The sequence below is a fragment of the Chelonia mydas genome, chromosome 7 (assembly GCF_015237465.2).
Source record: "Chelonia mydas isolate rCheMyd1 chromosome 7, rCheMyd1.pri.v2, whole genome shotgun sequence".
NCBI lineage: Eukaryota > Metazoa > Chordata > Testudines > Cheloniidae > Chelonia > Chelonia mydas.
This window is the reverse complement of record NC_057853.1, coordinates 45,257,446-45,280,279: the sequence shown is the minus strand read 5'-3', so window position 1 is coordinate 45,280,279 and position 22,834 is coordinate 45,257,446. Positions and strand designations below refer to the sequence as shown.

Here is a 22,834-nt window from a genome sequence, read left to right as displayed (position 1 = left end):
TTCAGGGGCTGTGATTCTAGTTTTTATTCAAGCCCCTGCAAGGAGATCTGCCGTTACCTTTTCGTGGTCAGCTCATAGCTCCTCAGGCGAGGCTGACCCATGGCACAGTGCCCCGTAACCCAGTCTGTGCCTCCTTCCCCAGGGGTGGGACTGAGGGAGGAGCTGGCTAAGTCAAAGCACTCGCCGGCTCTGCTAACACGTGCTTGCCTCTCTGAGCTCAGACGGGGAGCTGTATTCGGGCACCTCCAGCGACTTCATGGGCAGCAGCGCCGCCTTCTTCCGGACCCGAGTTCACAAGGCTGCCCAGAACTACATCCGGACAGAACAGAACCAAGATCACTGGCTAAACGGTACAATGGGGGACTGGGATATAGCCTGGCTGGGGGGGCCGTCCTACCCAGCAACATAATGGACTTAGCACTGCTGGGGAAGAGATTTCCGGTGCTGCTGCAGGGGAGCAGGGGCTTGGTTTTCTCTCCCTGCTGCTTTAAGAGGCCCAGACCCCCTACCGTCACTTGGGCACAGGCCTCTGTTCGAGCACTTCAAACTACCCCTTCTGCTGCTGTCCCCTCCCGTGCCCCCGCCAGTCTCAGCCCTCAGGAGCTGCAGGGAGAAGGGCAGGGAGGTGCCCCCACATGGCAGAGGAAAGACCCGGGTAGAACAGGACAGCTCCATGCCCAGCAGCTCCAGCTGCCTTTGGGCCAAAGCCCCAGACTCACTGCAGGGCACAAGCTCCCTTTGGTGAGTAACTCAGCCCAGATTCACTCTGACGTTCTTCAGATCTCCGGCCCCCAAAGATGGAAGGTGCTGCTGAAACCCAGCCCCGAGTGAGATCGGCTTGTGTAACCCACTGCTCTGTGGGCGTGTGACAGGGCCCCTCTATGCCCCATCCACGGAGGAAGCAAGTCAGCTGCAGGCCCAGCTAGGAAACGTTAGCTCAAGTGAAAGCAGCTCAGACTGTTGGCCCTAGAGGCCCAATTTCTCAGCCATCACACCTGCATTGTTCAAGGGAAGTTTTGTGAGACTATCAAAAACCCACAGAGCATTTTGGATCAAACCTCAGGCCACAATGATCTTGTCAGGAAGAAAACTGAGATGGTCTGAGTGGGTAGTGCCGAATGCCAGTCCCACTGGGGAGGACAAGTGCAAAGGTGAGATACTGCCAGCATAGCTTGGTTTGAGCAACACCCTCGCCCTGCGTGACATCTTGCTGAAATCCAGAGCACTACGCTCAGAACAAGCAATGGCTCCACGTGTGTAAGGATCTTATCACATGGCAGCAAAAATGAATGTGACGGGAAGCTAACGGTATTCCCACTCCCCTCCTTGGTTCCAGCATCTCCCTTCACTTTAGTAAAGCCTAGATGGGTCTGGATCAGAGCCCCAGCTCCAAAGCCCAGCAGGGAATTTCAGAGCCAGGTGCCATTGAGACCATTGCATCATTTAAAGCTGGAGCAGAGCCAAGTCTGTCAAAGGAAAAGGGGACATGGCCAGAGGGTATGGGTATGGGTATGGGTCAACCTGCCGGCATGGTGCCATTGGCTGCCTAACTTTCCCTTCTCCCAGAGCCCGTGTTCATCAGTGCCTACGTGATTCCCGACACCCACAACTCCCACGATGACAAGGTGTACATCTTCCTCCGGGAGACGGCCCTAGAAGCTGGCCAGTGGGAGAGGCGGCGCATCCATGCCCGGGTGGCACGCGTCTGCAAGGTCAGCTAACCCAGGATCAGGGCACGGCTGCGGAGCGCTACCAAGTGGCAGGGGAGGGGCATGGCACTGTCCTACTGGGAAACGAGGGCTCGTTTCTCTCTCCTTTTGGCAGGGCTCCTTGGGCTCAGCACTGGCCTTTGGGGAGAGGGATGGGAGTGGTTAGAGAAGGGAATGGGAGTAAGGAGACCTGGGTTTTGTTTTGCTTTGTTGCCCGCTCTGCCACGGATTGGGCAAGTCATGTCCCCTGCCTTGCTTTGTGAAGCTGAGACGCTGGGCTGGGGAGAGTGGGGTAATCGCCCATCCCGCCCTCCCTGAGCTGTGGGCATGTCAAGGTTAACAATGCTGGAGGGGGAGGTGACCTGGGGCAGGGAGCGGGCATGGAGGGTTAACACTAGAGGGAGCGGGGGGTGGGTGGGGGAGGGGCATCGCAAGCGTCCTCTGAGCGGTGGGTTTGTGGCTGCAGAACGACGTCGGCGGGAAGCGCAGCCTGATCCATCGCTGGAGCACGTTCCTCAAGGCCCGGCTGGTCTGCTCCATCCCAGGCCCCCAGGCCAGCGAGACACACTTCGACCAGCTCGGTGAGTGGGGCGCGCGGGCCCGCCTAGGGCTGCCGTTCCTCAGGGCCCACGGCAGGGTCATCGGGGCTGGGCTCCTCCCAGAGGCGACCCACTGAGCCGTAGCAGGGACTCTGAGCACCTTGCATCACCACAGCAGCCCTGGCTGCCGACGGAAGGGTGCCGGCTGCTGCTTGCTCCTTCACCAGAGCGAGTGGGGCATAGTCACTGGCGTGGGAGAGGGGAGGGGGCAGAGGTCACCTGATGAAAGCCCCTCACCCTGCTCCCTGGGCCCAGAGCTGGGTCCCTGAGAGCGTGTGCTCAGGACGCCTCACCCGCTGTCATTGCAGAGGATGTCTTCCTCCTCCGCACCCGGGACCCACAGAGCCCTCTCATCTTCGGCCTCTTCACGGTCTCCAGGTCAGTGTGAGCGGGTAGGCCAAGGGGAGAGGGGGGAAGAGCAGAGCAAAGGGAGCAGCAGGGCAGGAGGCTCTCGCACAAACGCAGTGAGACTGGTGGCCGGACAGCATGGAGGCTGTTACTAGCCAAGCGCCGGGGCAGGGCAGGGGAGAAGAGGGACACAAGGTCCCTGTGGGAGGATGCACGAAGCCCACGGCAAAAACAGACCCCATTGCAGAGCCTCCTAGCCAATCCCGCTCCCCTGGGACCGTGCCAGCCCCTCCCTGCCTGCCCCCATTAGCTAGCGCTGGTCTCCCGAGGATCGTAGGGCAGTGACTGGTGGGTCAGTGGTAAATGGACGTCAGCCTCTCCCGTGCAAGCAGCAGCTCTCTAGCCCTAGGCTGGGTGGCTCAGCACCAGCTGTACTGATTAGTGTTGGTGGATCATAGAATCATAGAATCTCAGGGTTGGAAGGGACCTCAGGAGGTCATCTAGTCCAACCTCTGCTCAAAGCAGGACCAATCCCCAACTAAATCATCCCAGCCAGGGCTGCGTCAAGCCTGACCTTAAAAACCTCTAAGGATGGAGATTCCACCACCTCCCTAGGTAACCCATTCCAGTGCTTCACCACCCTCCTAGTGAAATAGTGTTTCCTAATATCCAACGTAGACCTCCCCCATGGCAACTTGAGATCATTGCTCCTTGTTCTGTCATCTGCCACCACTGAGAACAGCCGAGCTCCATCCTCTTTGGAACCCCCCTCAGGTAGTTGAAAGCTGCTATCAAACCCCTCCCCCCCCCACGCTCTTCTCTTCTGCAGACTAAATAACCCCAGTTCCCTCAGCCCCCTAATCATTTTCTTGCCCTCCGCTGGACTCTCTCCAATTTGTCCACATCCTTTCTGTAGTGGGGGGCCCAAAATTGGACGCAATACTCCAGGTGTGACCTCACCAGTGCTGAATAGAGGAAAATAATCACTTCCCTCGCCCTGCTGGCAATGCTCCTACTAATACAGCCCAATATGCCGTTGGCCTTCTTGGCAACAAGGGCACACTGCTGACTCGCATCCAACTTCTCGTCCACTGTAATCCCCAGGTCCTTTTCTGCAGAACTGCTGCTTAGCCAGTCGGTCCCCAGCCTGTAGCAGTGCATGGGATTCTTCCTTCCTAAGTGCAGGACTCTGCACTTGTCCTTGTTGAACATCATCAGACTTATTTTGGTCCAATCCTCCAATTTGTCTAGGTCACTCTGGACCTTATCCCTACCCTCCAGCTTAACTACCTCTCCCTGCAGCTTAGTGTTCTCTCTGCAGCTTCAGAGCACCGCTGGCAGAAGCTGGCAGGGAACGGAGGGAAGCTCAGGCAATGGACCCCACTGAAGCTGCAGAAAGGGGCTGCCCGGTCTGAGCCCTGAGTTGGTTAAACCACAGCAGTGTTGCACACAGACCAGGCCTCTCGCGCTGGCTCCCACGGCGGCCGCACTAGAGTCCGATGCTCAGGCCGGTCTGTCTCCTCTCTGGCAGCGGGATCTTCAGCGGCTCTGCCGTGTGTGTCTACTCCATGGCTGCTGTACGAGCTGCTTTCAGCGGGCCCTTTGCACACAAGGAAGGAGCTGACTACCGCTGGGTGGAGTACAAGGGCCGGATCCCCTACCCCCGCCCAGGGACAGTGAGTGTGGGACACAGGGCGGGGTGGGGGGCGGGGCTGAGAGCTTGGTGACGGCAGGGGAAGGGGTTGGGTCACTCTGTGCTTTAAATTCCCCCCTCTGTTTCCCTCTCTCCCCCAGTGCCCCAGCGAAACGTACGACCCTCTTTTCCACTCCACCAAGGACTTCCCTGATGACCTGATAAGCTTCATGCGCAACCACCAGCTGATGTGGAGCCCCGTGTACCCCCTTGGCCGGAAGCCCATCCTGGTGAGGGCCAACGTGCCCTATCGGCTCCGGCAGCTGCTGGTGGACAGGGTGGAGACGGAGTCTGGGCACTACGACATTCTCTTCCTTGGAACAGGTAGAGGCTCTGGGATCTTTACCACCAGCTCTGAATGTACCTTTTCCCCTCTCCTGCTGGACTGCCACTGGTGAGAGCATGTCCCGCCCCTGCTGGCTCCAGTGAAAACCCCCCACTCTGCCCCCACACCAGCCTGCCCCACTGAGCTGTATTAGCACCTCAGCCCCACCCTAGCAGGGTCCTGTCCTCTCTCTGCACCAGTCTCGGCCTGAGCAGCCAGCATACCTCAGCCATGCCCTGGGGACAGTGACTCCCTGTCCTGTGGTGCTAGGGGCTGTACAAATGAACATGACCGTCCCTGCCCCCAGAGAGCTAGCTGTGTACATATCACTTGTACATACACAGGTAACCAGAAGCTGGACCCTTCAGCTTCAAAAGCACAAGGCTCACCCCAGAGCAGGTCAATTATCGTATCTAGAGCAGCCTCTAGAGGGCATCACTCACTTCCCACTCCATCCTCACTGGGGCCTGACCTTGAGCTCTGTAGGTGGCTATGGGGGAGTTTGCAGATGTTCAGGGCTAGCAAATACTGCAGGCGCTTGCTCCATGCCCCGTCAGTGGCCCCCAGGAGTGGGATCTGCCAGCAAGCTGCAGATAGTCACGATGCAGCCTCTTGCCAAGAAGAGAACTGGGTAAAGGCCAGGCCTTGGTGCAGTCTGGCTTCTGTCTCCCTTGCTACACTTAGCAGGTCTCTGACTCGGTCTCCTGGCACTGATGGCTCTGAGGAGACGGGACAATGAGGAGGAAGGCTGAAAGGGCAGGCGGCTAGCAAAACCCACTTCTCACAGGGCTGGTCCTGGCAGGTCAGCTTTGGCTTGCTCAGAAGTCAAGTCCGATCTCTTCTCCTGCTGAATCCGAAAGGAGAAGACAAAGTACATGTGCTGGCTTGGAAAAAGTCCCCCCTGCCTGGGGAGGACACTGAATAATTATCCTTCCCTGAGCTAGTGATGATCTCCTCCCTGGCTGGAGAGATCATTACTAGCTCAGGGAAGGAAAGAAGCTCCGTAGCAGCTGATAGCTGCGGCACCTCCCCCTCGAGCACTTCCTGAGGGGGCTCTCGCTGGGTCTAGTGGGATTGTGATGGCTCCCCCGTTGCTTCCCCAGACGAAGGCAAAGTGCTGAAGGTGGGGCTCACCGGCGGGAGAGGCCAGGACAGCGAGGAGATCAGCCTGGAGGAAATCAGTGTCTCTAAGGTACCCATCCCACCCCCTTTGGGTTCTCCGATTGCCCTGAGGGGCTAGACTGGCTCCTGGGGGAACTGATTCCTCTAGAGGCCTCAGCTGCAGGACCTGGGATGCTTGTGCGTGGCCACTGAAAGTGGCTGCAACAGTGCAACTTCCTCTGCAGCTGGGGTCTGCACTGGGGGAGTGTCTGGCGGGGCCAGCAGCCTCTCCCAGCCTGGCTGCTGTGACTGAGAGCTGCTCCTCCCTCAGGGCCAGCCAGGCCCTTGCTCTTTCCTGTCCCAGCCCTCAGTTGCAGCAGCCATGGGCAGAGCTCATGCAGAGCCGTGCCACAAATAGCCAAGGGTGTGGGGTGACCGCGTCCTGGAGGCTGCACCCCGGCCCCTCCACCCGGAGGCTCAGAGCCTCAGCGCTGTAGTCTCAGAGGGCCTCACCTTCAGTCAGAGGCAGGGGCAGTGCTGTTACCCCCATTGCACAGACAGGAAACTGAGGCACAGGGTAGCGTCAGTGACTTTCCCAAGATCACACAGAGCCTGGGTCAGAGCCTGGTGCTGGATCCTGACCTCTTGTCTATTTCCTGCTGGAATTTAACCCATTCAAGCACAGGGCTGATCCTAGAATAGCAGGGGCTAGGGTACGTCAGGCTGGAGGTGCACTGGCAAAGCAGGGCGGACATGAGGGATCCAGCACTGGACCATCTGGGGCTGCGGTGGCTGAACTCAGCTGGGAAGTTGGGCAAAGATCTACCCAAGCTCCAGTGCGGACCTTTCTCCTCTAGGTGCCATCTCCCATCCTGGACATGCAGTTCTCACCAAAGCGGGTAAGGCCTCATTAATGACCATTCACAAAGCCCTGTGCAGGGCCCAGTCACACCATGCAAGACAAGGATGAGACTCCCAGGCTCTCCAGCCAGGAACCACACACTAATGCAGACATTCACATGCTGCAGCTGTGTGGGACAGGATCCCCCACTCCAGGGCACCAGGTGCCAGGCATGGCGCTGGCCGTTTCCAGCTGTCAGGGTCAGGCCCCCCATTGCGTGGCACCAGGTGCAGTGCTGCCCAGTTCCAGCTGGGTCAGGCGCCCCATTGCATGGTGCCAGGAGTGGCATTGCCCGAGTCCATGTGTGTCAAAGTGCCCCAATTTGAGTCAGGTGCCTACTCCCTGCACTAATCCATGAAGAGCTAGAATAGCTGGTTCCTTCACTAGCTAGGAACTGAGGTGTGGGTCCAGCCCTGCTCCCAGGCTGCTGCGTGCCACTCCTCCATGGAAGGGGAGCCAGGGGTGCTGACAGCCATTCTGGTTCCATGAGCAGCAGGAGCTGTTTGTGAGCAGCACCCATGGGCTTGTCCAGCTCTCCCTGTACCGCTGCGAGCTCTACGGCAAAGACTGCGCTGACTGCTGCCTAGCCAGAGACCCCTACTGCACCTGGGACGGCAAGAGCTGCAGCCCCTACCGGCTGACCGAGAAGAGGTGAGCCCCGCTCTGTTCCCTTCACACAGTATCCACCGTCCCTGGCTGTTTGCATGGAGATGGGAAGGGGGAATTCAGGGCTAGTTACACACCCTGCAGTCTGGAGCCGCTCCCCAGCAGCCATGGACACCACCCACCGTACCAGACATTGCCCTGGCTTCTCACAGTCAACAATCCAGAACTGCAGCAGTCCCTGCCTGTTCTTGTCCGGGGCCTTCCAGACACCCACCTGCCGATGCCCCTCCATCCAGACCTGCAGCCTCCTGCTATTCCAGTCCTGGGCCCCACACAGCCCCACCAATAAATCTCCATTTGACGCACGCCCTGCAGTAGGCGCCTAGCTCACTGAGTGTGTTATCTCATTGCACTCCACACAGGCGAGCACGCTGCCAGGATGCGCTGAAGGCCGACCCGGTCAGTCAGTGCCAGGACATCACAGCAGGTGAGAATCAGCCACTGTGGCACCCCTCTCTCACAGGCTGCATGCTGCCTAGCGTGGGCTGCGCTCCGCCATGGAGGAGGGAGCAGGTGGGAGTGAGTCAGAAACCCCAGCCAGCCTCGGGTGCCTCCAGCAGGACTGGCCATGGGTGGGGCAATCCCGCCCCATGATGGAGACATTGCACCAATGCCACATCATGGTGCATCTGCACCCTGTACCACTGCACCGCGTGGTGAGCTGAGCGTTGGGGTGCCAATAGCCCCGGGAAGGGCCCCCCCCCCCCACGCTGGCAGCAATGTGCAGGAGCAGCTATCCCCAGCAGCCACGCAGGAGCGCCACCCCAGGCTTGTACAGTCACATTGGACAACGCACTTCCCCTGGAAGTGTTGCCTGCAAAACTGAACCCAGCTCAGGTCCAGGGCACAGCGTGTGAGCAAATCTAGTGACAGGCGGCCGTTGACATGGGGCTGGGTGCAGCCAAGTAATTAACCAGCAAACAGTGAGCAGAGGAAAGTATCTTGGGATGGCCAGCTCCATTTCCATAAACGCTGTCCCCCTTCCAGTCACTCCCCAGCATGCCAGGCCGGGAAGGCCGGGATTTACATGGCTCTGCAAACAGCATGTCCTCCGCCTGTGTTCTGGGCACTGCCAGCTGCGTGTGTGCAAAGACGAGGTACAGCAAGTCACCCCACACGCACCCCCAGGCCCCTTTTCATGCAGCAAAAGGTGGTTGTATTGTTGCCAATTACATTTCTGCCCTCCTGCCCCAAAGTGCTCTAGCCAGCTCTAGCCACACGTGTGGCGCCGTGCTCTAGCCAGAGATGGCCCAGCCGGAACGTGGGACTCTCTCAGCGGGGGTGTGGGGCTCCTGGAGCAGGTGGGGCCAGGGCAGGGCTGCTCCAGGGGATTAGAGCAGCAAGGATTGCGGGGCTGGTTTAGAGAGCTGGGGAAGAGGGGGTGCTGGTTCAGGGCATGGAGAGACTCGATGCACCAGGCCCCAGGGCTCTGCTCCCCCCACATGCACATGTTCTGCTCTCCCCCTTGCAGGGGTCACTGCAGCTGAGGAGAAGCTGGTATTTGGTGTGGAGAACAACTCTACCTTCCTCGAGTGCCTGGCACGCTCTCCCCAGACTGCCATTCGATGGCTCGTGCAGCGCAGCAAGGAGGCAGCCCTGGATGAGGTACTTGGGGAAGGGAAAAGCTAAATCGTGGGGAGTGGTACGGCCAGACTCCCATGCTCTGCCCTGGAGGGGGCATGGTGGTGAAAAGACACTGCCCAGGCCTCCCTGCTCCACCCTGGTCCCTCAGAGGGGGGGACGCAGCTCAAGTCTCTGCTCCTCCCCGTCCCTCAGAGGGGGTAGGGCAGCGGGGTGTGGGGGGGTGCTGCCCAGGCCTGAGCGTGGCCCAGTGCACAAGCAGCTCAGCTGGCACAGTCCCCACACGGGCAATGCCACCGTCCCCGACTGACGAGCAGAGCACGTCGCAAGCTGCAGCCCTGGCTCCCTCGCAACAACCCCTGGGTAGCATCTCAGGGCGCTCTGCTTTTGTCCCCTCCCTGTGTCTGCCGCAGGTGAGGACCGGTGACCGCTTCTCTACCCTGGAGCAAGGGCTCCTGATCCGCCAGCTGGCGAGAGAGGATGCCGGGATCTATCAGTGCCAGGCAATGGAGCGTGCCTTCTCCCGCCCCCTCACGCACTACAGCCTTCGTGTCATTGGCCACGAGGCCATGGGGGCCAAACGGAGTAAGGGGGCCGAGGAGGGAGGCAGCCACCTGAGCGCCATGCCCATGCAGCTCCAGTACAAGGGCTACCCGCGGACCCTGGGGGCACCAGGCACCAGCTTGGATGAGTACTGCAATGCGCTCCGGCACCAGGAGAGGCAGCGGCAAAAGGCCTGGAACCCGAAGTGGCAGCAGCATTCCTTGGAGAGCAAGAAAGGCCGAGTGCGGAGGCATCCCAACTCCCTGAAGCCAGCCAGAGCTGGGCTGAGACTAGTCTGATCTCTGCACAGTGCCCTCTGCAGGGGGAGCAGGTCACTGAACCAGTCTCCATTAGCCGGCCACGTCTCCAGAGCCATTCTGAATGCACAGCCCTGCACACAGGTGCCAGCTCAGCTCAGCTGCTGCCAAGCTCTGCCTGCTGAGAGGCCCACAGACTCGCCATGTACTACCTCAGCCGTGACACTGCCCCTCGCCATCTCCTGGAGCAGGCCAGTGGCCAGTGCAGATGCTCTCAGACACCCCCAGACCAATGGGGCTGCTAAGTCCAGGAGGTGCTAGACCAGGGACTTTGCAGCCACGGCCTGGAGCAAACAGTCTGGTTACTAGGCCGGCTGACACAGACTGATGTGACGCGAGGACTTTAAACTATTTACATACCATGAAATATTTATTCTCTGCATTTTCCTTCTGTCATTTTCTTATTATGCCTCTTATTATTGATAAATACTGGAAATTAAACAGAAGGGAAACCCATGTAGCTTACCAGCCTCCCTTGTTATGGGGAATTGATATCCGGCCTCAGTAATACACTTCTCCCTCTGCCCTGGTGGAGCACAGAGCCCCCCGCCCCTTCAGGCAAGCACTGCAAGTCAATTAGGGAGGATGACACATGGGCTAATGGATAGGGCACAAGCTTGAGGAGGGAGGAGTTTGGAGTTCTGGTCCCAGCGCTGCTACTGACTCAGTATTTGGCGTGGGGCAAAATGGGAACAACCATAATTACCTCCCTCACTGCAATGTTTAACTAGTTATATTTTCCCCCTTCCAAGCCATCTGGTCTTGTTGGAGAAACCTTCTGCAGTGCTGCACTGCTCTTGTGAGACCGAGGCAGCTGGAATGAATCTCCTTGCAGAATGGTACCAATGCTGGGAACTCGAAAGGCAGATGTTAGTCTTGGGTACCAGAGCGGCATAGCATTAATCAGGGAGAGTTCCCGCGCTGGGATCCTCTAACCCGGGAGAAAACCAAACGACATATGTGGGGACACCCATCCAGCAGGCCATTTACCATGATGGAGGCAGCAACAGATGATGTGAGGCCATGACAAGGCCATTATACCCTGCAGGCAGGCTCCAGGCTGTCTCTTGCTGACAAAAGGATATTAAACCTGCACCATGGTATTATAGTGGGAACAAGCTATAACTGGCCCCATCCCAGGAGGACAACAGTTTTCTGGTATCGTGGGCTGGGACATTAATATACACAGCTTTGCTGGCCAGGCTTGGAGCCTATCTGAACTAATCTGTGCCATAAGACTTTTCTGAGCCCTTCAAGGGCAGGGCAGACAATAGTTACCCCTTCCACTCCTTTCTTCTGAGGCAGAATTTTAGGACCTTGTGAACATCCACCACATGGAGTTGGCATAGCTGAGGCTTGGGACAAAAGGCACACAGGGAATTACACTGGTTCGTGTGAAAGGCAGAGCTGAGTTGACTATCAGAATAAGATTTGAGTCTAATCCCTCAAGGAAAAGTGGAGAAAGGTTCCTTAATGGAAAGGGCCTGGAGTTTGCTAACTGGGCAGGGGAAGGACATACTGGGAAATATGGTAATAGGAAATATGATGTCTAGCCATCCATTTGAATGAGGCTATAGGGGCCTTGAGAATGAGCGTTAGGTTCAATTGTTCACGGTGCGGGGTTCGTCAGGAACTTGTTGATATGAAGGTGGAGGACCATGTGGCATGTCTGCCTTAGGATGAACGGGCTCTGAGGGTCCACGCCAGAACTAATTAATTCAGAGGAAAATCAAGGTAGTTGGGACAGGGGTGCAGAACAGGTCTATGCTGGAGTCCCCTCCCTGCAGCTTTGCTCTCATTGCCCTCACGCTGGGAGCAAGTACATAAGAGCATGACTGATTCACAGTAACAAAGGGAATAAATCCCTTGCGGTAAGTATTCTGCCCTCTTACTTGTACAAAATAATGGAGTGTTAATACCAAAAGTCCTCACTGCAGCCCGAGGATATTAAACATTTGCTGAAAAGAGGCGTGATTCTGTTGGGATTGTGCATACTTTGAGAACTATCCATTTTCATGTACCACCGATCAAAGTGAAATTTACCACAGCCCCAATTCAGCAAAGCACAGGCTTGAAATTAAGTCCCATTGAATTCAATGGGAGTTAAGCACATGCCTCTGTGCGTTACTGAATCAGAGGCCTGACATCCTAAATGCACCAGGCTTTGTCTCTCTAACTCCAGAACAATCAAACTCACTAAACCTCTTCCCAGCTCCCTGGCTCCATCAGCATGTGCATGCAATAATTTGTGAACATGCAAATCCAAACCAAAGTCATTTCAGACAACAGTCACTGTTGTTTTTTTTTTTAATTTTGAAGTTTATTTTACCAAAAAAAAAAAAAAAGGAGAGAGAGAGAGCCCATCGGCAGTTATACCAACTTACAATTTATTGATTTTTTAAAAAATGACATGAAACACAAGTAAAAATAAATACATCATATAAACAACAAATTGTTCAAAGTCTCTGTTCTGGGAGATCAGTGACCACGCTCCATTAGACAGAGAGAAGAGGGAAGCACATGTGTGCAGCCGGCCAACCGACCCACCCTGCTACAGTAACTCCTCTTTCTGATCACAAAAGACAGGCCACAAACTAAGGCGGTATTAAAAACAGAAAAAACAAAATAAAAAACAAACATCAAAGGATTCGCTCACGCTCCCCTATACAAGCAAATCTACCAGAGAGTTTCTGAATGCAAGCTGGATGGCTAACAATACAAGACCCAAGACACAGTGCAGCTTTGGGCAGCTGTTAGTGGTATTGTTTCAGTACAGGGGGAATAGGGTGGAGCATATGGGGATTTCTTCCCTCTATTCCCTCCACCCTACACAGTTGGTTGATCATCCCCCACTTACAACATCCTCTCCCTTTGCAGACAGGTTTCTTTTCCTTTTCAGCTTGCAAGGAGCCATTCCCAGTGTATCCTAGTTGGACTAAATTCCCCCCACCCTCCTTTCCCCTCAAATTTGGACTACCTGATCTCACTTGAGAGAGCAGAGAAGCACATTCATTGTGAATGGAGTTGCTGTATTTTACCACTTTCTCTTCACAGAATGTCCACAGACCATGATTTTCTCTAATTTAGCAATTATTTGAAGTTATTAGCAAACATTTATCTGCTTACTGGTGCAAATGCCCATGGAAAACCAACCTGAATTTGCTTGCCAGAAGTATTCAAATGTGCAAGGTGAAGGGAGCTCTTCCATCAGTATTCACACTAGTGAAATTCAATCACATGATTGTTCCCGGAGAGCAAAACACAAAGTGAATTCTTTCATTCCCAGCAAAGCTTGAGAGAAGCTCGTTTGGCAGTTTTCACCCAGCTTTGTCCCCAGACGGCAGTGGAACTGAATGTGAGATGCTCCATCCTGCAGAACTGCGTGAAAATACATTGCCCAAGACTGGACTGAGATTAGGTACATCCTAGAAAACTCACAGAAACATCACAGTTATGAGGTCACCTCTTCCCCTAATTCTGTCTTAGTGTCTTGTAGTAGTACAGAGTGGAATTTGCCCTGATATCCCTGCTGCTCCATAAACTGCCATCTAAACAGTTCAGCCTAAGTAAGTAAAATCTACTTATTATAGTTAGATACTGACTGAAAGGGGCAGCCAAAGTGCAACCCAAGGATTGCACAAGTCGCCAGGGCTTCTGTGCTCTGCCCAGGAATCTTCCTTAGTGTCCAAGTGCTTATCGGAGAGCCCCTGTTCTACTCTCAGTGTTATCTGCAGCACAAATATGAACTATAAGTTACTTTGGTCAGTCCATTTGGAGTCACAAAATTTAACAGAGACAGCCCCATCACAGGGGATCAGGAAAGAAAAGAGAGGATCTATGTGTCAGCTAGAGAAAAGATAGGAGTCTGGAAAGGAGAGATCAGGGAAAGAGGGAAGACTGAGGGTCGTGGAACAGGAGCGAGGAGACTAGGGTCTGGTCTACACCTAAAACTTAGGTCCACCTAGCTACGTCGCTCAGGACTGTGAAAAATTTCACACCGTAGTCAGGTCGACCTAATCCCCAGTCAAGACACAGGTAGGTCAATGGAAGGATTCTTTCATCCATCTAGCTTCCCCCTCTCGGAGAGGTAGAATACCTAAGGCAATGGAAAAACCCTTCCATCCGTGCAGGAAGAGCCTATACTATGGCGCTACAGCAGCGCAGCTGTGCCACTGTAGTGGCTGTAATGTAGACATGCCCTAGGTAAGAAAGTGTTGTGGAACAGGATTCAAAGAGGTCTCCATTGTCAATACCACCTCTGAATTTCCAAGACATTCTTGAAGATTATAACATCATCAGATAAAGGACTTTCTGATCTTCTATGCCAAAGTCATTAAACAATTCTGATTCCTGGTCTCCGTCATTAAACAGCTCTGATCCCGGGTCTCAGTCTGCATTCTCTGCACTTCATGTACTCAGAAGCACGAGAAGCTGCACCTTCCTGGAAGATGTTGCACACCCAGTGGAACTCAGTGGTCAGCATCTGGGTGATGGGGGTTTCTTCAGCACTAACAGAAAACTAAGGGCAGAGGAAATCACCTTCACAAACCTTCCTTCACTCCACGGGATGAGATCATCTCTCCCAACGGTTGTGATGCCCCAAATCAATGGGGTTTCATCTTTAAACCACTAGCTAGCGTTTGGGAGACGACACATGGAAACTGGGAGGGTCTGTGGGGGAGGAGGTAGTCTGGATTGAGCATTTGTCCGGATGGAGCGGGAGGGAGAGAGGGACCCACCCACCGAGTGCTGGCTGGGGTACAGGATGGGGGTTCAACCCAGGCACTTGTGGGGCTAATTAGTCTCCAGTAGTTTATGGAGGATGTGCACTCTAAGCACTGAATGTACTACGAACAGACAGGAGGAGATAGAAGTTTGCCAGGGACAGAGAAAGGTCCCTGTTTACAAGAGTCAATTTAATGCAGGAATCTGCACAATGCAAAAAGAGCATTAGTTTTCCCCTTGCTTTCTTGACTGAATACAAAAACCAGTGTTCAAAACAAGCACAATTTTAAACCTACTTGCTTGCAGAAAGTAAATATTCCATGTGAAACAACACTGTCATCCAGTGGCTGGGGAAGTAAATTACAGGGGTCCATTTCCTATGGCTATCAGAGGATCCATCAGTCTCCAGTTCCTATGGCTACAGGGCTTGGTTAAACTAACCCTAGGTGCACCTATTCCTGTGAGCAGAAAAATTCCCATATTCCACCCACCAAAGTGAGGGTGTGCCAGAGGCCTGCCCAATTCAGTACCATCCAAAGTGCCCTCCAGAGGCCTCTGGTGCTTTCCTCGTGAGACAATGAGCAAAGTCTCTGTGAAAGCTGCTGCAATTTCAGGTACAGCATCCAGAACCATACGCTAACCTACTGTTTAGAGTCAAATCTGTATGCCTCATCTGAGCAGAGAAAAGACACACAAAATGCCCCCATTACAAAGAACTAGCAGGATCATTCAGATTAAACGTGCCACCCTGGCACAAACAACGAAGGAACCATACTCCATGCCAAGGGACTCTGGTTAAAAGGTCTGCTCTAACCTAAATCAACAGTTGCCTTCCACAAGTATTGTTTAGATTTCCCCCAGGTCTGAATCCTTGCTACTCTTGACAAGAAACCCCCTTGCCTAGGTCCGCTTCCCAAATCCACTAGAGCTTTTGAGAGCCTTACAGAGATACAACAGACAGCTGTGATACAATCAGCGTCACAGTATTTTGCATAAGATGGACACACAAACTGCAAAGGGCATGACTCACAGATGCAGCACTGTCAAGTGTTTGGAGTGGACACCATCAGTTAGTTTGCTTTGTTATTGGGTGAGGGGTGGAGTGGGGGGAAGGGGGAGTTTGTTTATTTCCATGGTACATCCAAAGACAAGTTGTTCAGAAGCTTGCTCAGAACCCCTTGGTTTTCAACTCCTAGGATATGTTAAAGAAGAAAGCACTATTTCAATGTTTGTTTTTAAAATAATTTGCATAGCTAAACTGTAGATCTAAGGCTTCTATGAATGGTGTGGTTACGTCTGACAGACAAGTTCCATTAAAACAGAGAAAGACAGAGAGAAAGCCCCATAACGTCCTACTTTTGTCATGGTACACACAAACACACACACACGCACTGCACCACCTTCCCTCGATAAAGCAGTTCCCCTTTCTTCACAGCTACCTTACACAATATGCCAGAATGCCTTGTCCCTCCCTCCTGAGCTGGTCTGAGTAGACCTCAATAACCGTACTGAAGCATCAGCCCTGGAGGTTTTCCCATCACAGGTTTGTGCCAACAGCTGTCACTGGTCCAATGGCATGGACCACTTTCCAAGGACATTCATAGACTCTCTCGTTCCCTGAGGTGGTGACGCGTAGGTCCAGATCCTCAAAGGTATTTAAGATTCTAACTTCCATTGAAGTCAACGGGATTTAGGAGCCTACATCCCTTCGAGGACCTGGGCCTTTGAGCAGGCATTGAGTTTCCAAGATTACTCAGCAGTTACCAGTGCATGAGCACGCACACAGTGGACAGGATGTCAGGCCATCTAGCTCAGGTGCCCAAACTCATGCAAATGTGGCATTTCAATGCCAAGAGCATGATTTGCCTGCAGACACCAAGAGCTGAACAGTCAGTGCAATTTACTCTCTGTGCTAGAGGCACGCTCTCGCTTTTTACTCTCATGTGACACCTCTCTAGTTGGGAAGGGCTGGAGCCCAGCAACAGCACTCCACATGTCAGCCAGGGGGTCCGTTAAGCCAATAGGAGCTCAAGCCTGCTGCCATGAGATCCCCAAGCCCACTTGTCATGAGCCGAGACTCCTTATCTCTCTGAGAGATTGGTTAGCATGCTAATTTCTCAGCCGCCCAGCAAACACTGTGCCAGAGTGATCCCAACCCCAAGACCAAGAGGTTTCTCATTATCCCTTGTACTGCACGGACGGACACTGTAACAACTACCCCGCGCTACTGTCACACGCTCCCCCAAAGGGGTGTATATGGCACAGGCAATGCCACGTCACTGTAACAGAACCAAACAAGGGAGCTGGCTACTGGGGAACGTTCGCAGTTGGTCCTGCTTTCAGATTATGCTTTGGTCAAATGGTCATTATGTCTCGTCTCCCCCATACAGACAATCCACCAAGCAACCACTGCATTATGGAGGCCAGCAGGTTTGTTTTTCTTTTAAACAAAATTAATAAAACGTGGAAAGAAACTCCCCAAACAAATAAATATTTGCCTTCATGAAATAAATTAATGTAGAGATTCTGTGAAGGGGGCAGTTGCTCCGATCACAGAGTCGATGGAGACGGGCGCTGAGTCCGCAGTGGTATCCCTTTTCAACCTGTCCTGCTGGCTGGGGTTGATAGGAGTCAAACTGATCCACCTGCTCCCACCCAGGCCTCCTCCTGGAGCCTGAGGGCATGTCCCTCAATAGCCTGGTGTGGAGGCCATCACTGGAAGAGAGGGAGGAACTGGGAAAGTCCCCAGGATAGCCCTCGAGCCGCTATAAGATTTAAAGGATTCTTAACCCAATCCAGGCTCGAGAAGCCAGCACCAGAACCACAGGATCAACCTACTAGGGTCACTGCCTTCAGAGGGCTTCATAGAGAAGGCCCCCTGGGGGAGCAGACTGGAGAGTCATGCCACGGCTCAGCATTCCCTCCACTCCCCATCTCATCCTCCAGCAGGGGCCTGGTACGAGCTGTCAGATTATTGTGTTTTGAATTTTTAAGAGGATGAAAAACAAATTGGTTTTCACATGGACCCCCCCCCCACACACACACCCCCTTTGCCCTCCCCCGGTACACACACGACATATAGCCTGCTCCTCCCCTGCCCAAATTGAAAATGCTCATCAAGACCCTCTCCTGGGGCATACTCCCACCCCGTGCCTCCTTGAGCGAGAAAAGTTCACAGATAAGGCAGTTTGTGGGAGAGGGAGCTCTTCCACACACAGAGATCAACCCAGTGTCTCCACGCCTGAGAAGGGGCACTGAATCGCAACGTCAAGGCTCCCTTTCGGACAACACAGACAGACAAACGGAAAATGCAGGAGAGAAAGCAAGGGAGGCACTCCTATGGTTTGCATTGCTGCCCCCCACCCTTGCAAGTCCGTTCAGGTTTTGTTCTCCCCACCCTCCCTCCCCAATACAACGCAGATCCTTGACATCTAAAAACGTCTCCTCCTCCAGCCCTGCTGCCATAACCCAGAGGTGAAATCCTGACTCCAGAAAGGTCCTGAAACTTTTGCCTCCTGGCTAAGCTGAGATCTAACAGGAACTGGGCCCATTATTTCCCTGTGATCTCTATTACATCGTCGTCTTTGTCTTCGTCATCGTTGGAGCTGCATCCCACCTCTGAGGCCTCCTGGGATTCAAACTGAGGCACCTGGGACCGCAGGAGGCCCCCGGCCGGGTAGCCCGAATGAGGGGACATGTAGCCAGGGTAGGCAGACGCCATGCTCCTGGGAAGGCTGCTAGGCAAAACTGGGGCTGGGAAAGGAGCAAACATCCTGGGCTCAGGCAGGAGTGACTGCGTGAAGGGAAGCGAATAGCTGGGCAGCATCCCCGTCATAGAGGGGTTTAGCATGAACGAGGGGACGCTGGCGGTGGCTGAGGTAGCAGCAGAGGAGCTGGCGGTGCCGGCTGTCAGCAGAGGGTCAGTAGTCACAGGGAACACCAGCTGAGGGTCTGGTAGTAAATTGGGCAGCTGGTAGTAGGATGAGCCAGTGCCCATGTACAAGGAGTTTCCTGCTTGGGGGGGAAATGGATGGGTTAGGTTGTGGTTTAAAGAGATAGGGGGCATGGTGAACCCACCAGAGACTGGGTACCCGTGTTCGTATGACTGAACAGACGTTGGCAGGTGGCGCTTTTTCTGCTGCCGACGGGCTGGTTCCTCGGGGACAGAGGGTGAGGTCGACTTGCGCTTGTTGCCCCGTAAGTCCAGCACTGAGTGACCATCGACATTCTGGCTGGTGGCTGGCAGGGCTGAAGAAACCGACGGAGCCAAGCAATGGAGGCCCAATCGCTGCTCAGCTCCCCGGGCTGCTAAGGTGGCTGCGTTTTCTGTCCGGGCAGGATGTCCATGCACAGTGTTAGTGCTGGGGGAGTTGTGGCGAGACTCCCGGGCAGCAGCTGCCTCAGCATACTGCTGCAGCTCACTGATGATCTCCGGGCTGTCGGGGGAAATGGGCCGAGTGAGCTCCTCTGTGTTAGGGAGCTTGGGCGACGAGGCACTGTGTCTGCCATTGCTTGTGGATTCCAGAGATGGACCCTGAGAGCCTGGAGGTGACAAGAAGATGGAGTGGGTGAGACAGAGAAGCCTGGAGAAACATCCCGGCGCTGGGAAAAGGGAGGAGAGGGGGGACTGAATAGATTCGGCGTGGGATGGGATTGAGGGTGGGAGGGAGGGAGGGGGCTGCCATGGAATCAGCCAGGGAGGAGAGAAAATGTGGAATTTAAAGAAGTGAGAAGAGAGGAAGCTCTTGGGCAGGGATGTAAAGCAAGTCCCCTAAATACAGCCCTGGGGAAGACAGTGCAGTGAAACACCCACCACAGAAACCCAACAGAGGAGAGCACTTGGGGCGTGTATCCAGTGCAAGGATCTTCAGTCCCTACCTGAGGCAGCCGTTCGACGGTCTTCACTGCCCTTCGGCTTCCCAGTGGTCCGGATAGCAAAAATCCGCCCATCGCTGGTGCGGATGTACGTCCCTGAAACAGACAGGGAGGAAGCAACTGGTCAGACACAGGAACAACTCCATGCCCAGCTGCTGGCTGCCTGCCCCAGGGAAAGGCTGCAGAACTGGCAGGCAAGGAGAGAAAAGGGCAGCAGAGAGGACACACCAGCCCCTAATCCCCAAACACTTTGATCTCTCTCTCCACGTCTGTGAGCATTACCATCGGGCAATGCTAGTGTCACAGTGCTGTGTCAGTGGCCTACAGGTCCATTACAGACAGGCCAGAAGCACCCAAACTGTGCCCACTTGAGTGCTGTGCTGGCAACATGCCAGGAGCCTGCAGCCCACAAGCCAGTTACCTAAAACAGAGCAGACTGTAAAACCAGCATGCAGCAGCAACAAGGGCAGCCACGGACTGTGTTCTTGAACACTCTCAGTGCTGGAGTGCCCCTGCAGTCAGGTGCACGCTGGTTCTCTCCTTTAGAGCCTGTCTCCGGTCTGTCCCTGAAAATTCCCTCCCTCTGCTTCTCTCTGTCCCAGGGTTACACACACATGTGGCTCTCTGCTGAATCACTGCAGGACCCGAATCCCCTTCCCATGCTCCCTTTTCTCCCCCAGGGGAGTCAAACACATTTTCAGGTCACCATCTCTGCCAGTGGCAATGGCTGTGGTTCCACTTTTCCTTATGCAGTGCTGTTGGCGAATTTCAACGGCACTCAACTAGGCTCTGTTCAAATAACTGAAACATACAATCCCTGCCTCGAGGGCCCCAACTGATCACTCCTCTAGTGTTACAGCACTGCAAACAGGCCGACCCCTGGCCCATCTCTGAGAAACGATGCCTGGCCAGCTGCTCCACCATTGTTGGGAGAAGGCTTGTGTAAAGAGCTAGAACTTGCAATACTCTTGAAAGGTGACAAGAGACTCCACTGGAAGGGAGAATGTGCCGCCGCATCTCCTTACAGTCTGACCTGGGGCTCTGTCAGTTGCAACTTCTCCATTGGCTTCAACGGTCTAGTAGGTCAAGAACTATTCATCTCCGAAACATGATAGGAGATTGTGTGTTAACATAATGAGATGGGCAACTCTGGAGCTTGAAATCGCTTCCATCCTCTTCAGAAGGGAAGGATGGAAGACCATTCCCTTTGGGGCACTGGCAGAAAATTACAGTATCAGTGGCCTGGTCCCCTTCATCTCCCCAGCATGGTTAAACCCACAACTAAAGCCTCTGTTTTTTCTGACTCTTCAAGCTTTGACGAAGCCTGTTTATTAAATGCATCTTGCAAATGCAGAGCACTGAAAACAGGAATTTGGGTATATCAGGGCCAGGAGATTAGCAGTTACTTATTTCCCAAGTCAGGGATTTACCTTTAGTCCCTCGGATTATGTGGATGCTCTCACCAGCACTGATTCTCGCCTGCACATCGGTGGATGTGTTTGTGCCTGGAATCACAATATCTGATGGAGAAAGCCAGCATTTGAGAAGTTACATTATGGGCTCAAAAAAGAGTGGGAGAAATCCAGGGCTAAATTCCCTCAGCATCCAGCTAGCTTCCTCAATAAATTCTGCTACAAATGAGATCAGGGTTTAATTATGAGTAACAAAGAAGGCATAGGAAGCAGAAGTGGAATCCCCTGGGACTGAGAGCTCGGGAAGGAGTGGGGTCATGGGGGGAAATGAAAGGCAAGGTGCCCCAGTACACAAGCCCCATCAATTAGAACACAGAACACGGGACTGGGCAGAGCACTGGAAGCCAGCATACCATACAATGCAGCCAGCATACCTGGCTTTTGAAATATGTTTGGCCTGAAAGCTGCAAAGAGATCAGGGAGCTACAATTAGTATTTGGGGGCAGCTTCACTGCTCTGTTTTACTCCCTTAGCACACCTGTGATGCAAAACCCACTGCTGGGGATTCTCCAGGTATGGAATCCATAACAGGCATAGAGGTGGCATAACTGGCTCCTATGCCTCCCTCCCTGGTAGGCAAAGGTTAGAGGGGGTAGGGAAAGGGAGTGGCTGGAGTCCACTGTACCCTGGCTGTCCCCAGCTGGTGTATGGTCCCTAGCCACTGTTGCCAGCTGGTGCAAGATAGCGCTGCTCTAACCTATGCTGGGGCCCGGACAGAGACTCAGTCAGGCACTAGAACAGCCAGAGTTACTCTCTCTCCTCCACGCGGCAGGGGAGCTGCTGAGCAGCTGCGGTAGAGAACAGACCACTCCCAGCCAAGCTGCTGCAGGGGAAGCAGCACCCCTCTTACCTCCAGTCTGCACTAATGGATCTGATTCCAGCACGTCAGTTTAAACACCACAGCACATGCTTCAAGGGACACATTTCAATTCATAATCAGACACTTTCCTTCTTGACACAGTCCCCCTCAAGGGGCTCATCCAGCTTCTTAGGCCACAGATGAGACACCATAGTTGTTTGGGACACTATTCTATCCCTGAGGGATGGACTGCCTGCCTTCCATCTCTGGATCCCAGGACTCTGTCTCAACCAGCTGTGTTCTCAGGGGGACTTGGTTCCAAAGGAACGACTGACCTGTCGTGGTGACAATCTTCTGAACAAGGACACCAGCTCGCTGTAGATAGTTGATGGGGAAGTTGACAGTGGGGTTGGAACCAGATGCCGATCCCATGCCACCCAACGGGACATGCCGAGGCATCATAGGAATGGGGGTGGACTGAACAGGGCGGACGCTTGCCACTGGCTTGTCCTCGCCCTTGAAGACTGGTCGCCTAGCGGGAAGAGGGAAAAGGAGAGAGTGTCAAACGGAGTTATGTTCTTTTGGAAGGAGAGTTCCAACTGTATTTGGTTCCACCATTCTCAGTCGTTCACATGGGTAATCGTGAGGCTCTGCACAGAGAAAATTGCTCCTGGAGGCAGAAAAACCCAAAATGCAAAGCCCTGAAACTCTTTGGCTCTGCTCCCAGTTTTGGAGAGAGGCAGTGGGAATCTCACTGCTCCAGGATCACAAAGAGACAGTGAAGTCGCTAAAGTTTGATCTCTGAGTTAAAGCATAGGGCTGGCCGTCAGGACTCCAGCCTCTATTCCTGACTGTCACTGACCTTGGGCAAGTCACTTCACCTCAGTGTCCCCATCTGTAAACTGGGGGTGCTTTCTCACCGATGGCAGAGACATGCAAGCAGCCAGCCAGCATTTGCACAGCACTCCCAGAGCCTCAGATTGGGCAATGCAAAGTGTTACGGGGAATTACACATGTTCCAGGTGAAGTGAAGGCAGATGATAGACACAGTGACTCTGGCTATTAGCCAGAAAGGTGGTGTGTGGGGACAGGTCTTGACACTTTCACTACCTGTCTGGATTCTGCATCTCTCAGTTTGATACTATGCCCATTCTCTTAGCCACAGCCATTGCAATCAGTG

The 22,834-nt window shown here is 54.0% G+C and overlaps 2 protein-coding genes across 6 annotated transcripts in view; one reads left to right on the top strand and one right to left on the bottom strand.

The window, feature by feature from the left end:
* The window catches only part of LOC102945954 (semaphorin-3D), a 44,542-nt gene extending 34,303 nt beyond the window's left edge, over positions 1-10,239 (top strand). For both annotated transcript variants that reach the window (XM_037905556.2, XM_043550372.1), the window contains 12 exons: positions 222-350; positions 1,567-1,712; positions 2,176-2,290; positions 2,617-2,686; positions 4,188-4,332; positions 4,451-4,673; positions 5,778-5,866; positions 6,633-6,674; positions 7,170-7,327; positions 7,705-7,769; positions 8,814-8,947; positions 9,337-10,239. In XM_037905556.2, coding sequence (XP_037761484.1) covers positions 222-350; positions 1,567-1,712; positions 2,176-2,290; positions 2,617-2,686; positions 4,188-4,332; positions 4,451-4,673; positions 5,778-5,866; positions 6,633-6,674; positions 7,170-7,327; positions 7,705-7,769; positions 8,814-8,947; positions 9,337-9,765 — 1,745 coding nt within the window. In that variant the 3' untranslated portion in view covers positions 9,766-10,239. The remainder of the gene's footprint in view (positions 1-221; positions 351-1,566; positions 1,713-2,175; positions 2,291-2,616; positions 2,687-4,187; positions 4,333-4,450; positions 4,674-5,777; positions 5,867-6,632; positions 6,675-7,169; positions 7,328-7,704; positions 7,770-8,813; positions 8,948-9,336) is intronic.
* A 1,909-nt stretch (positions 10,240-12,148) lies between these two features.
* The window catches only part of RAD54L2 (RAD54 like 2), a 95,252-nt gene continuing 84,566 nt past the window's right edge, over positions 12,149-22,834 (bottom strand). For 2 of the 4 annotated variants that reach the window (XM_037903983.2, XM_043550371.1), the window contains exons 19-22: positions 21,990-22,186; positions 20,814-20,903; positions 19,387-19,479; positions 12,149-19,050 (exon numbers count right to left, since the gene is read on the bottom strand). In XM_037903983.2, the coding sequence (XP_037759911.1) occupies positions 18,059-19,050; positions 19,387-19,479; positions 20,814-20,903; positions 21,990-22,186 (1,372 nt within the window). In that variant the 3' untranslated portion in view covers positions 12,149-18,058. The remainder of the gene's footprint in view (positions 19,051-19,386; positions 19,480-20,813; positions 20,904-21,989; positions 22,187-22,834) is intronic. The other 2 variants (XR_006291998.1, XM_037903984.2) reach the window with 2 other exon arrangements.